Source organism: Cibotium barometz, chromosome 28 (assembly GCF_041138505.1).
Source record: "Cibotium barometz isolate CiBa-2024 chromosome 28, ASM4113850v1, whole genome shotgun sequence".
Lineage (NCBI taxonomy): Eukaryota > Viridiplantae > Streptophyta > Polypodiopsida > Cyatheales > Cibotiaceae > Cibotium > Cibotium barometz.
Window position 1 is genome coordinate 6997499 of NC_141073.1, and position 14126 is coordinate 7011624.

General features: G+C 40.4%; 1 protein-coding gene across 3 annotated transcripts; it reads left to right on the forward strand.

Annotated features, from left to right (window-relative positions):
- Window positions 1-5266: 5266 nt before the first annotated feature.
- On the forward strand, window positions 5267-9540 carry LOC147622436 (alpha,alpha-trehalose-phosphate synthase [UDP-forming] 5-like). Of its 3 annotated transcripts, XM_086822002.1 has the most exons (5): window positions 5304-5406; window positions 6001-6113; window positions 6212-8223; window positions 8334-8607; window positions 8874-9540. In XM_086822002.1, exons 3-5 carry the CDS (start codon window positions 6227-6229, stop codon window positions 9189-9191), a joined length of 2589 nt encoding a protein of 862 aa, XP_086678128.1. In that variant the 5' UTR covers window positions 5304-5406; window positions 6001-6113; window positions 6212-6226; the 3' UTR covers window positions 9192-9540. The 3 variants fall into 3 exon arrangements, with proteins under 3 accessions (XP_086678127.1, XP_086678126.1, XP_086678128.1); XM_086822001.1 differs by having other exon boundaries at window positions 5267-5406; window positions 6001-8223; XM_086822000.1 differs by having other exon boundaries at window positions 5268-6113.
- The last annotated feature ends 4586 nt before the right edge of the window (window positions 9541-14126 follow it).

The window sequence follows — 14126 nt, forward strand, 5'->3', positions numbered from 1 at the left end:
CTAGCACCGACATATCTTCGCCAGAGATTCTATAGCTGGACTACAATGACTAGTCCACACCTACCCACTCCACTTAGCGTGTTCACATTATGGACCACTTGTATATACTCTATTATGTGTGTTAGTCACTTTATCTTCTTTGTAGACCTCTTTTGTCGTTTGAAGAAGAATAATAATTTTCAGCCTCTCACCTTGTGTGTTCTCTTCTAGGGTTTGTGTGAGTGTGTATGCTTATAAGAGCTCAAGCTCTCTTCTCCCCTGCATCTTTTCATAGATGACTAGGTCCACTAAGCACCTATGATTACTACTCTACATGATGTGAGACAGTATGATTACTTCCTACATCTACATCTTTAGTTACCTTCATTGGTGTATACCAACTACTCATCTCATTAAAGACATCGTTGCTTACTCACATCTCACAAGTGGTAAGGTTATAGCATCTATAACCTTTTTGCTCCAAAGCATAACCAATGAAAATACATTTCTCTGCCTTTGGATCCAACTTAGTTCTCACTTCATCACACAAAATGAATATATGTAATACATCGAAACGCTTTCATGTATTTGGTTTTATGCCTGTAAACTTATATTCAAATGTAATGCCATGAACAACTACAGTGGGGGTCAAGTTAATAATACAAAAAACAATTGCTCTACTGCTTCACCCCAAAAAAATCCAACATATTCTTTCCAAACATCAAGGCACAAGCAACTTCTACAATGTGCTTATTTTCCTTTGTGCAACACCTTTCTGTTGGCGAAGTGTGCTTGCATTTGAATTGTCTCTTGATTCCCTGTTTTCTCAAGAAACCACTAAACTCATTAGAGAAATAGTCTTCCCCATCATCTGATCTTAGGCATTTTATCCACATACTTTTTTCCTTCTCAACCTAGGCGTTAAACCTCTGAAAGTGAGAAAATACCTCACTTTTCTCCTTCATGAAGTAAACCCACACTTTCCTAGTGTGATCATCAAAATGAATGTAAAATAGTACGAGCATAGTACCTGCAACCTCCAATTGTTGTTGTCTTGGTCGGTCCCTATACATCATAATGTATAACATCTAATGGCCTTCTATTAGCACGCTTTTCTTGTAGGTAAGCATGTTTGGCTTGCTTTTACCAGCCTGGCATGCTTCAAATACTTTGTGCATACCATCAATCTTAAACTTTGGTAGACTTGCCACAATATTTTTGGCTTGCATAGACTTCAGTCGTGTTGTATATTCACATGACCAATGCACTTATACCATATGTCAATATCTACGAGACAACACTTATCTCATGCGTAAACATGGTTTTCTTCACCTCAAACATATTAACATCCAAAGTAAACATCTTGCCATTTTTGTTACCCTTTTGCAATTAAGCAGCACTGATTTTTAAAGTCTTCCATAGAGCACCCTTGAGGATTGAACCTCACTTGTAGACCCTACTCAATATAAACCAATTTCTCTATAATATTGAGAACATGAAGTACATCTATTGCAACTCTCAGATTCTGGGCACAAACTATCCTGCCAAAATTACAGCACAACTCTGCATCAAAGTAGAAATGGGGCATACACTGTCAAAATCGACATTTTCACATAGCATTTGTGGTGGAAAACTTGTAGAGAAAAAAACCGAGGCCCGAAATGGCCTCAAATCCAAATTTGGGCATCCTACATACCTTATCTACACAATAATGCCCCTTTTCTTCACCGCCCGCGAAGGGTATCTCAAGATGTGACAGTGCACCTTATTGTTGTGCTTGCATGCTACTCTTGCCCAGCAGCTACCTGTAGAGATTTGTTTCCAAATCAAAGGGAAAGAGATGAAGTTACCCTTACCTATACCGCTTCCTTTGCTTGCCTCTTGCTTTCTTCTTGATCTCTTCACATGAACTGACACTTTGATACCATGAGAACAATGTGGGGGGAGGATGAGCTTGATCTCCTTGTAAGCAAACACACACACACACGCACATACACACACACACACACACACACACACGAGTAGACAAGCACAAAAAAGAGATGGTTACTTGAATTTTATTCTATTCTCTTCGCTTCTCCACACCCATATTATTAAGAGATAAAAGCGCATACTATAAGGGAAAATACTCTCCTACTATAACATACAAAGGCTGGCCCAGCGAGTCATCACAATGTGAGCTTGATATCTCAACATTTATTGCAGCACTAATTGAGTCATCAATGTCCGCAGCACTAGTTGAGCTTGATATCTCAACAATTATTGCCCACCACCACCTCTCATGCCTATGACTGTGGATTGTGGTTATAAGGGGAAGGAAGCTCCTCCTCCACCTGATGTGCTTCCTCCTAGATTACCACGTCACCTTCACCATCATCTTCTTATCATGGATCCTTTGGCTCCATAGTTTGTGAGACATAAGAAGAATCATATTTTCTCTTTAAATCCACTTGGTTCTCTCAGCATTTAGCACATACCCAAAGTGGTCACAAACAAAGGTGCTTAAATTCACAATTAAAGGTCCGTTAGTAAGGTATTGGTTTCATGCCATGCCTACCTGAATCGTCTAAAGACCTTCTTACCTCTAACAACCATTATTTGGTATTTGTTAGGCATTTTGGTTGCTTGAACATGGTATGCCTCATAAAGGAGACCTTACAAACATAATCTAGCCAACACCCATCATATAGTACATATAAGGGTGAACCATTGATGTACTACATATAAACATGAGCTACCAATACCCATCATGTACTGTATATAAAGGGTGGACCATTGATTTTTATAACAGGCTTGATTAATGAATTGTCTCAATATAATGGTTACCAAACTCTTAGAAAGTTCTATTGCCAAAAAACATTTTCACAAGTTTTACATCTCTTTGAGAAATCACATTTCTTCTACGTTCCAAGTGTTCCCTTATAGTTCCTCAATATTTTTTCCATGTTTAATAACCAACAAGTATTAAATATCAAGCTAAAGTTTGATATACAAGTAATATACATGTAATAAATGCAAAAAGGTGAAAGGGTACACAAACCTGTTTTCTTCCAAGTGTTCCCTTATAATTCCTCAATATTTTTTCCATGTTTAATAACCACAAGTATTAAATATCAAGGTAAAGTTTGATATACAAGCAATATACATGCAGTAAATGCAAAAAGGTGAAAGGGTACACAAACCTGTTTTCCCCTAGCATAGGAAAAATTTCTCATACAAGATGAGGGTAGCATTACGACGAGAACCTTAAAAACTACATAGTACTAAACCACAAGCTATTTTCCAATGCTTTCTTCTTTTTTATTAAGAGATGTGTGAGACTAGCACCCAAATGATCCTTTCCATTGGAGAAAATTGTGAGGCGGCAAGAAAGTGTCTTAACAAAATCAATGAGTGTATTTCAAGGTGAATAACATAAACTTGTTTAAGAGGAAAGAGAACCATCGAGTGTTGGTTGGGGAGAGATCTTTAATCTACTAAATAAATTCATTGACAAATAATAAGTGAATTTTGACATGACATTCAGTTTGGTAAAGGTGGTAAGGTTATTGGAAAACATCTAATGGTCATGGGCTAATTCTATACTTGATGAGAATGATTGGTGAAGAGATTAAATTTGAGTTGGTCTTTAAATTTTGTGATGTCATTTTCATGATTGACATCCTACTCATCAATTATCTTCATTATATGCTAAAAGTTTGGTGGGTACCTATTTCTTCCTCTTAAATGAATAAGAAATCCATTAATCTTACTTCATGATATGAAAAAAAAAAGTATTTGGAAAGAGCATATCATGATTTAAAACAAAACAATGTTTGAAAGTTCATATCATGATTCTAAACAAAAACACTATTTGAAAATATCATGATTTTTGTAAGCTCATTTTGTGGAGGGAGTTAGGAAGTAGAGGCTTAAATAAAGGGTGCTCATGAAGCATAAGACAATATTTTAATTCATAAAGCCTTAAATAAATAACCCTTTAAAGGTGTGAAGCATACAAATAATACTTTGCAAGTAACTCTCATCAATGGTATGGTTCACAATGTTAAGAAAGACAGAGAAGAGAAAGTATAAGGTTTTAAATTTAAATTGTTGAATGATAAGGCTAAAAGGTTTGATGTGTGAATATCAATATCTTTCATATTGAGATGCCATAAAGATGCATGTTTGCTACTCGAAATCATTTTCTAATATACTACATTTAAGAGACTATTGTTTGAGTATGAGTACTTTATTGTAAAAGTGTGGTATGTGGTGATTGTGTTTCATGTTAAGAGAGTAAACAAGGTGAATCATCTAATTCAACATCTAGATCAAAGGGTATATGGGGTGCATTAGGGTGTTTGACACATTTCTAATGGGCACACAATACAATTGATCAAGAGGGTTTGAGCATGTAAAACTCAATAGATTTTTCTAATGGTTCATTTGCACGATAATGAAGTCTCCATCCTTATGATAGAGAGTGCGTGATGAATTCTAGATTAAGTGTATCCATAAGTGGCTTGCTTTGCTCTTGTGGTTGTGGAACTTGGTTCAATTCAACACCCATCTAAAAGAGTACTCATACCTTGGCCCCCCTTGCCCCCCCCCCCTTTTCTTTTCTCTCGTGTCTAATGAAGAATGTTATGTTTGCACATTGGCAAGTCTCTTCCTACTACAGTCCAAAGGTTGTGGGGGTGTTTACACACATTGTTCTTCTCAACAAATCATAAAACTTGCAATTAGAAGCTCCATAGGTTGTGGTGGTGTTCACACACCTTGTTCTTCTCAGCATATCATACAACTTATAATTAGAAACTCTAGAAGGATTTCAGCATAGTTTTGAAAATCAGAGAGCTTAAATCTAAGCAAAGTGTCACACGCACCACAAAGTGCGACATACACCACGTTTCTTAACAAATCATGAACTTGCAATTACAAACTCAGTACAAAATGATACACACAATGTTTTTCTTATCACAAATCAATAAACGCGCAACTGCAAACTAGGGTATGAAGTTCAAAGCACCCTAAAAGTGAAGGAACATACCAACCCACGAGTGGAAAATGATGGGAATGGAATCCAAAGGGAAGCTCCTCTTGAAGAACCTCAACTATAAAAGCAATGTGCATTGTGGAGGCGTGTCCAAATCACAATCAAAAAAAGAACCCATTTTCTTTTTTCTTTGGGTTGGAAATTTGTTTTATAATGATTTGAGAGAGTGCCTTTTAGTCTATATTTCAATGAGTTTTTCTTTGGGTTGGAAATTTGTTTTATAATGATTTGAGAGAGTGCCTTTTATTCTATATTTCAATGAGTGGCAAGTGCAGTGCACCAAGCCCCTAGGGGTATCCTTTCTTCTTCCAAGCAAATGCAAGCAATTAACATATGTATATATTTGGGCATTCCCAGTATATGGATTATTGGTGAGGTTAACTGTCTAGGTCAGGAGTCTCTCTCTCTCTCTCTCTCTCTCTCTCTCTCTCTCTCTGTGCGCATGTGCGTGTGTGTAAACCTGCGCCCTCTCTCTCTTCCAGATCCCAATTTTCCAGGCTTCCTCCTTATTGGCCTGTTTTTTTCTCTCATTTGAGCTCCTCTGAATCACCCCTTTCCTTTGGTTTTAGCGTTCTTTTGTGCCAATTGTTCTGTTTTTTTTTGGTCAATTAGGCATCTCTGCTTTTATCATCTCATTGCTTCTCCTTCTTTTTGGGTCTATTGAGCTCCCTTGTGGGCATCTCTGAATCATCTGTTTTCCTGCTTTCACGCACACTTCCTTGCTTTCCCTTCAATTGGGCACCTCTGATTTGGCTTTTTCCTTGCTTCAAGGCTAGTGATTATTGGCCAGTCGGCCACCCTCATGCTAGCCTTCAACCTCATCTCAGTGCTTTTCTAGAAAGTAGGCATCTTTGAATCAACTCTTTTCTTCTTGGCCTCATGTGTCCCTCAGTACAGTTTTCGATGATTCCTCAGCTCAAAAGTTAGCTGAGGAATGCCTTTTTTTTCGATGCGACCTAAAATGGGCTTTTAATCAATCACAGGCTTCAGCTAGTGTGCAGAAAAGGGCTGTTCTTGTCTCTTATATGCCTGCAAATCTGCACTTTCAGTAAGCTGCTCGAATAAGCCCTTTAAGCTGCTTTCATAGCATCAACAGGTCAGCTTTTTGTCCTTTTGGTACTCAGAAGTATACTCAATTTTTATATAGTTCAAGTTGGTAACATAAAAACCCTTTGATTTTTGCAAAATTGCAAGGACATTCTGCACATAATGTCTTCAAGGTCCTACACTAACCTGCTAGATTTAGCTGGGGATTATAATCCTCCTCCTTTCCCTAGAGGAGGCAGCGGCAGCAGACAATTGCCTAGGGTCATGACTGTGCCAGGTATACTCTCAGAGTATCGTGATGATGATCATAGCGTCACTTCCGATATCCCTTCATCAATTCCTCAAGACCGGTGCATTGTCGTGGCAAACACTCTGCCATTGAATGCAGAGAGAGGAGGACCTGATGGCAAGTCTTGGTCATTCACATGGGATGAAGACTCACTCCTCTTACAGCTCAAAGATGGCCTCCCAGATGACATGGAGGTCATCTACATAGGGTTTCTCAAGATAGAGATAGACCCTTCTGAGCAGGACCAGGTTGCGACTTTGCTCGAAAGCTTCAATTGTGTTCCAGCTTTTGTCCCAGAGGATCTACGGAGCAGGTTCTATCATGGTTTCTGCAAGCAGCTGCTATGGCCCCTCTTCCATTACATGCTCCCACTCACACCCGAGCACGGTGGCCGCTTTGACCGCCTTCTTTGGCAAGCCTATGTGTCTGTGAACAAAACATTTGCAGCTAAGGTGATGGAAGTGATTGCCCCCGAGGATGACTTTGTCTGGGTTCATGACTATCATCTGATGTTGCTTCCTACACTGCTCAGAAAGAAATGCACTAAAGTGAAGCTGGGTTTCTTCCTCCATAGCCCATTTCCCTCCTCAGAAATCTACCGAACGCTGCCCGTCCGTGATGAGCTCCTCCGCTCACTCTTGAATGCGGATGTGATAGGCTTTCACACCTTCGACTATGCCAGGCATTTTCTTTCTTGCTGTAGAAGAATGTTGGGTCTTGAATATGAATCCAAGAGGGGCTACATCGGGCTAGAATACTATGGGCGCAATGTGACCATCAAGATCATGCCGGTCGGCATACACATGGGTCAATTACAGGCTGGTTTGAACCTTGCAGATACAGAAGAGAAGATTGGTGAATTGAATGCCCAGTTCAAAGGGAGAACTGTTCTGCTTGGACTTGATGATATGGACATCTTCAAAGGCATTGGATTGAAACTGCTTGCATTGGAGCAGTTGCTGAGTGATCATACTGACCACCGCGGTCGGGTAGTCATGGTTCAGATTGCAAACCCAGCCAGGGGAAAAGGAAAGGATGTGGCCGAAGTGCAAGCGGAAGTGTATTCTATAGTTAATAGGATAAATCAACGGTTTGGAGCTGAAGGTTATGAGCCTGTTATGCTTTTGGAGAGGCCAGTCCCATTCCATGAAAGGCTTGCATTCTACACAGTTGCAGAGTGCTGTGTTGTGACTGCTGTTCGTGATGGAATGAACCTGATTCCATATGAATACATTGTTAGCAGGCAAGGCTCTGAAAAGCTGGATGCACGGTTTGCTTCAAGTGAAGACCCCCCCAAAAAGAGCATGCTGGTGGTGTCAGAGTTCATTGGATGCTCCCCTTCTCTCAGTGGTGCTATCAGGGTGAATCCTTGGAATATAGAGGCAGTGGCAGATGCCATGAATATGGCCATCACGATGCCCGAGTCTGAGAAACAAATGCGGCATGAGAAGCACTTCAAGTATGTGAGTACTCATGATGTGGCATATTGGGCAAGAAGCTTCATGGGAGACTTGGAAAGGGCATGCAAGGATCATTTGAAGAGGCGTTGCTGGGGCATTGGCTTTGGATTGAATTTCCGGGTGATAGCTCTTGACCCAAACTTCAGGAAGCTGTCCCCCGAGCACATTGCATCGGCCTACAGAAGGACCACAAGCCGGGCCATTCTGCTCGATTATGATGGAACCATGATGCCTCAGACATCCATCAACAAAACTCCCAGCCCCGAGGTCATCTCTATCTTGAACACCTTATGTAGTGATCCAAAGAATGTCGTGTTCATTGTGAGTGGGCGAGGACGTGTAGCACTTTCCGGGTGGTTCTCTTATTGCAAAAACCTGGGTATTGCAGCTGAGCATGGGTACTTCTTGAGGTGATGCATCTCAGCATTATCGTTAAAAGCAATATCTCGGTCTTTTAAGGCTGTGCTACTAAGGGGGTTCCACTGTACTTTTTCACTGCTAATATGAATGTGTTCTGTAGGTGGCAGCGAGATGAAGACTGGGAAACCTGTGTACCTGTTTCTGAGTTTGATTGGAAACATGTAGCTGAACCAGTCATGAACTTGTACACAGAGAGTACTGATGGCTCATTTATCGAGGCAAAAGAAAGTGCAATCGTATGGCATCATCAAGATGCTGATCCGGATTTTGGTTCTTGGCAAGCTAAAGAATTATTGGATCATTTGGAAAGTGTACTGGCAAACGAGCCTGTCGCTGTGAAGAGCGGTCAACACATTGTGGAGGTGAAGCCCCAGGTAAATCAAGGCATTTCTTTCTCTTTTTCCTTCTAGTGGCCTGCATGCATGCGAACATACATATGTACTTACACACGCACATATCTGCCGGCATACATACATACACACACACACATGTACATCTACATGCTAACATACGTGCAGGCATACATAAGTGCGTGCGTATATACTAGCATTCATGGATATGTGCATACATAAGGTAGGTGAGACTGTGTTTGTAACAATGTAGAAAGCGTATCTCATTTTAACAAGGCTTGTTGGAACAGGGGTTGAGCAAAGGCTTGGTGGCAGAGAAGCTGCTTGCATCTATGGTAAGCAGAGGCACGCCCCCGGATTTTGTCCTTTGCATTGGTGATGACAGATCAGATGAGGACATGTTCAAGAGCATTACTGGTGCTGCCATGGCGAGTCCTGAGTCTCCTATCGCCGAGGTCTTTGCCTGTACAGTTGGTCGGAAACCAAGTAAGGCAAAGTATTACCTTGAAGATATAGGAGATGTCATTCAGATGCTACAAGGTCTAGCTGAAGCAACCCAAGCAGTGCACCGCACTTCATCCCGTGTATCATTTGAGAGCATACTGTAAAAAATATCCAAGGCTGCTGCATCTTTTTAAACTCACAAGAAGAAAAGGTGCGACGGTGTGTTCTCTGCTAGCCAAGAATCATTTCTGCACAGAGTAGGAATACTGAGACTGGCACTCTAAAAGTTGAAAATTTTCTATTGCATAACCAGCTTGTTAAGAAATGCCGTTCAATAATTTCTTTTAGGAGAAGTAGATCATTATATAGATCTGATCTGTATTAGGCCTCTATAATGAGTGAATTTATTGATCATTACTGATGAGGGAAAGAGATCTCTAACATATAAGACTCTCCACTTGTGTGTATATGGTTGTATGGTTCTTTGCAGAAAGTTTATGAAATTGCTAACTACTCCTGTTTTTTGGTGGGTATTCAAATCCCATATGTGGATTTTAAGGTCATCAATGACATCAAAAAAGGGGAGACTCCCAGTTCTTGGTTTATTCATTTTGAGGCCATGAAAGTCATGAATCTTGCTTTGTTTTGAAGACGAGATTGTATGTGTGGTTGAAGGGCATGTTTGGATGACAGGCCTAAGGCAGTATAAGCACATGCAAAAATATCCACGAAAATGGTCTTGCCACATCAACATTTTCAACCATGATTGGATCTTAAGATGCCCTTCTACGAGGCTTTTGGTTTGTTTGTTCTTTTTCACGGTTGTGTGTGTGTGTGTGTGTGTGTGTGTGTGTGTGTGTGTAGCACAGAGTTTGGAATAAGACCAATAGGGAAGGCTTGATTTGATATTAGCAACTACATACCTTTACAGCTTGAATAGCTTTTAATTAGCATCAAATGGAGACCATGCATGAGGTTGTAGATGCTACTCATCTTAAAGACAGATCAAGCCTCACCCAGGCAACTTGCAGCCCTTTCAAAACTCATTGAAGACTGTCTCGCAAATCATGTCAAGTCACAAGTAATTGATCGTAAGACTCGACCAAGTTGAGTATCTCATATAACAGAGGATTTTTCTTAAATAGCAAGGTACATTAAAAAAGATGTATGCAAGGAAGTCATTCATGATGTGCAAAACTAGGGGTTTGATTAACTTGGATAGTTTGCAAAATACCCAAACCCTCAAAACTTTTGAGGTATTGAGATCTAGATTGACAGGTAAAATTATGGAACCTCCAATAAGGTGCACTCACAAGTAAACACACTTATGACAGATGGTCTCTTGAGATTAGGAACTTACCCATGTTTCCCAACAAACATAATGAAGAGAGCGGGAGTGTTGCTCCACAAATTGTATGTATGAACTCTCTCTCTCTCTCTCTCTCCATCCACTTCTCTCTCTCTCTCTTCCTTACCCCCGCCCCCCCCCCGAATGTGAGCTTGCCACATGTGGAGAGGGAGGGGGGCTCCTCTGTCTCTCTTAAGAAGAAGAAGAAGAAGCAAATGTAGCTACATATGGAGATGAGGGGGGGCTAATTTTTTTTCCTTTTAAAATAGTCTCCCCCTCCCTCTTCCCATGTGGCGAGCTTTTTATTTTGAAAGGAGAGAGAGAGAGCTCGCCACGTTGGGAGAGAGGGGGGAGCTTCTCTCTCTCTCTCTCTCTCTCTCTCTCTCTCTCTCGGGTCGGGGGGGGGGGGGGGGCTCATTTTTTTCCCTTTCAAAATTAGTCCCCCCTCCCTCTCACTACATTGAGCTTTTCTTTTTTTTTTTAAGGAAGAGAGAGAGAGAGAGAGAGAGAGAGAGAGTCCTTCATGTAGCAAGCAAGAGGCCACAGGGAGAGAGAGAGAGAGAGAGAGAGAGAGAGAGAGAGAGCGGGGAGGGGGGGCTTTTTCTCTCTCTCTATCTCTCTTTTTAAAAAAAGCTCTCCATGTTGCAAGCAAGGAGTGATGAATAATGTTAATGTTTGCGGTAAGAACATGCTTATCAAAGGTGGGGGGATTATATAAAGGCAAGGGAGAAATGTATTTAGCCTTTCATAGGAGCAGGGAAGGGAGGGGTCAAAGTGTGATTCAAACACCTCATGGAGTTTGTATGCAAAAAACTTTAAATTGATGAAGTAAGTCCAACCAAATCCAATCAATTGAAATTATTGAATTTCATCAAGAAAAATTTGATTAGTAGCATATATAATGATCTTTTTGCAGTTTTTATGCTCATGGGATAAGTTGAATGAAATTAATCCATTGGTTCTCAAAGAGAGTGATTATACTTTCACATTTACATCTAGAATTTGAAAACATCTATCCTAGTTGATAGGTTTAATTCGAATGAAAGAAGAAGCTAAGCCACATAGTTATCCTTCTTTGAACATTATTTTCTGGAGTAGAGGAGGGTGTGCCAACATTTTTAGTAATGTAGGAGGTTTGATTAACATGAACGAAAGTTTCCCCATTTGGACATTTTTTCTTGAATAGAAGGAGGTGTGCTTGTATGGAGGGGGATAGGGTCTAAAAAGGCCTTTCATAGTACACCTTTGAGTTCTTCTAGGGGGCCTTGAAGGAGATAAGCTTGAAATTAGACTCAATCGCATTTTGGGAATTAGGATATTATGGAAGAAAAGGAGAGGATTTTTGGATCTTAAGAGGGAAAAGATTGAAAATGATTGAAAATAAATGATAGTGGCTTAAGAGTAAGAATACTATGGAAGAAGGGTTAAGAAGGTGGCAATGAGGAAATTATTGAAGGCATAAAAGGTGACCATAGAAGTACCAAGCTCCAAGGCGAGAATGCTAATCCACATTTTTGAATGTAACATAGATCATAGATTCAAGCTTACATAATGGTCTACCCTAGGAGAATAAAATCTAATCTATGGTGGAGGAAACGAGGGAGCAAAAGGGGGCAAAGTTCAAAATTAGTCTATAGCTTTTTCCTAGTTTGAAGTAAATGCAAATGTGAGTCTAGTTAGGGCATCCATATCAAACACAATCGTGATCAAAATATTCATCAAAGGGATTCGGATTTAAAAACATGTCTACGTATTTTTGTAATTCATCTATGTATCAAAATTTATCTAATAAAAAGTCCAAGTTTCATATACTTATTTTAGGATTTTGCCCAACGGCATCAAAGAGAAGGACCTAGTCCATTGAAGAAGCTACTAACAAGGGAAGTAATTTGGTTATAATTGGAATTTATAAATTTCTAGAGATCATGAGTTCATGGACTTTAATCCAATTTACACAAGAGACGATGCTTTAATCCAATTTACACAAGAGATGTACTGAAATAACAAGTTAAAGTTAACATAGCCAACATACATTCAACAGTATGTCAAATGGGAAATGTATTGAATAACAAGTTAAAGTTAAAGATATCATAAGTGTGTTAGAACTTGTTGCAACATTATACCACACTAAAAACATGTGTTAGAACTTGTTGCAACATTATAATACAAACTAAAAAACTTGTGTTAGAACTTGTTGCAACATTATAGTACAAACTAAAAACAGATTTGTCTAAGCTTTGAAGAACAAAATATGAAAAGATGCAGGGGGGAAGAGAGCTTGAGCTCTTGCAAGCACACACACACACTCACAAAACCCTAATAGAGAACACACAAGGTGAGAGGCTGAAAATCTTCTTCTTCTTCACTCAACACTCAACACACCATATACAAGAATAAGAGTACACATAATATGAAAGGTGCTCAACCAATACACACACTCACAAAACCCTAATAGAGAACACACAAGGTGAGAGGCTGAAAATCTTCTTCTTCTTCACTCAACACTCAACACACCATATACAAGAATAAGAGTACACATAATATGAAAGGTGCTCAACCAATACATACACGGGTTCTCTATAGTGTGAACCCGACTAAATGAGCTGGCGCTATAACTATGCCAGTCTCTAGAATGGCTGTCACACAGCCTGTCATCCCATTGGCCGCATATCACCCAAGATCTCACCAACCATGCCAGTGGTGTAAGTGTGGGGCCTATCCCCCAGGCGGGTCATCAGTGGCCACCGCCTCACTAGACGAGCTCGATATCTCAACACTCCCCCTCGAGCTCAACTCCATCTCATGTACACCAAGCAAAGCCCTGAATCTGCGGAGCTTCTCTGTACCCAATGCTTTGGTGAAGATGTCAGCTACCTGATCCTCTGTGCTGACATAAACAAGGTCAAGATCTCCTGCCAAGACCTTCTCTCTGATGAAGTGGTAGTGGACCTCTATGTGCTTCGTACGAGCATGAAAGACTGGTTCCTGGCCAACTGTATACTACTAATGTTGTCACAGAAAATGACAACTTGTCTATCCACTGATAGACCCAAATCTGCAAGTAGCTTTCTCAACCAAGCTACCTCACATGCTACCATAGCAGCTCCTCTGTACTCGTCCTCTGTACTCGATAGAGCAACCGTAGGCTGCTTCTTGCTGCTCCAAGTCACAGCAGCACTCCCCAAAGAAAACATGAATCCACTGGTAGATCTTCTATCTGAGATATTACGAGCCCAATCAGCATCTGTATACCCATGTACACATATCTCTGTCCCAGTCTCATAGAAGAGTCCACAATGCAAAGTAGACTTCACATACCTCAGTATGCGTCTCACTGCATCTAAATGCGGTTTCCGTGGAACCTGCATAAACTGACTCACCAACCCAACAGCATAGCTCAAATCTGGTCTGGTGATCGTCATGTAGATCAAACTTCCTACTATGCTCCTGTACATAGTAGGATCCTCCAAGATCTCTCCTGAATCTGCACTCAGCTTGCCATTCTGATCTAATGACACAGAAATAGGCTTACAGCCTGTCATACCATACTTGGACAACATGTCCAAGCCATACTGTCTCTGCAGTAATCCAATATCATGTGGTGACCTAATCACCTCAATGCCCAAGAAATATCTGAGCTCCCCTAAATTCTTCATCTCGAACTTCTGTCTAAGTAAGATCTTTACATCAAAGATCTCTGCATCATGGTCCCCCGTAATGATCAAGTCATCTACATAGATGACAACAAGCA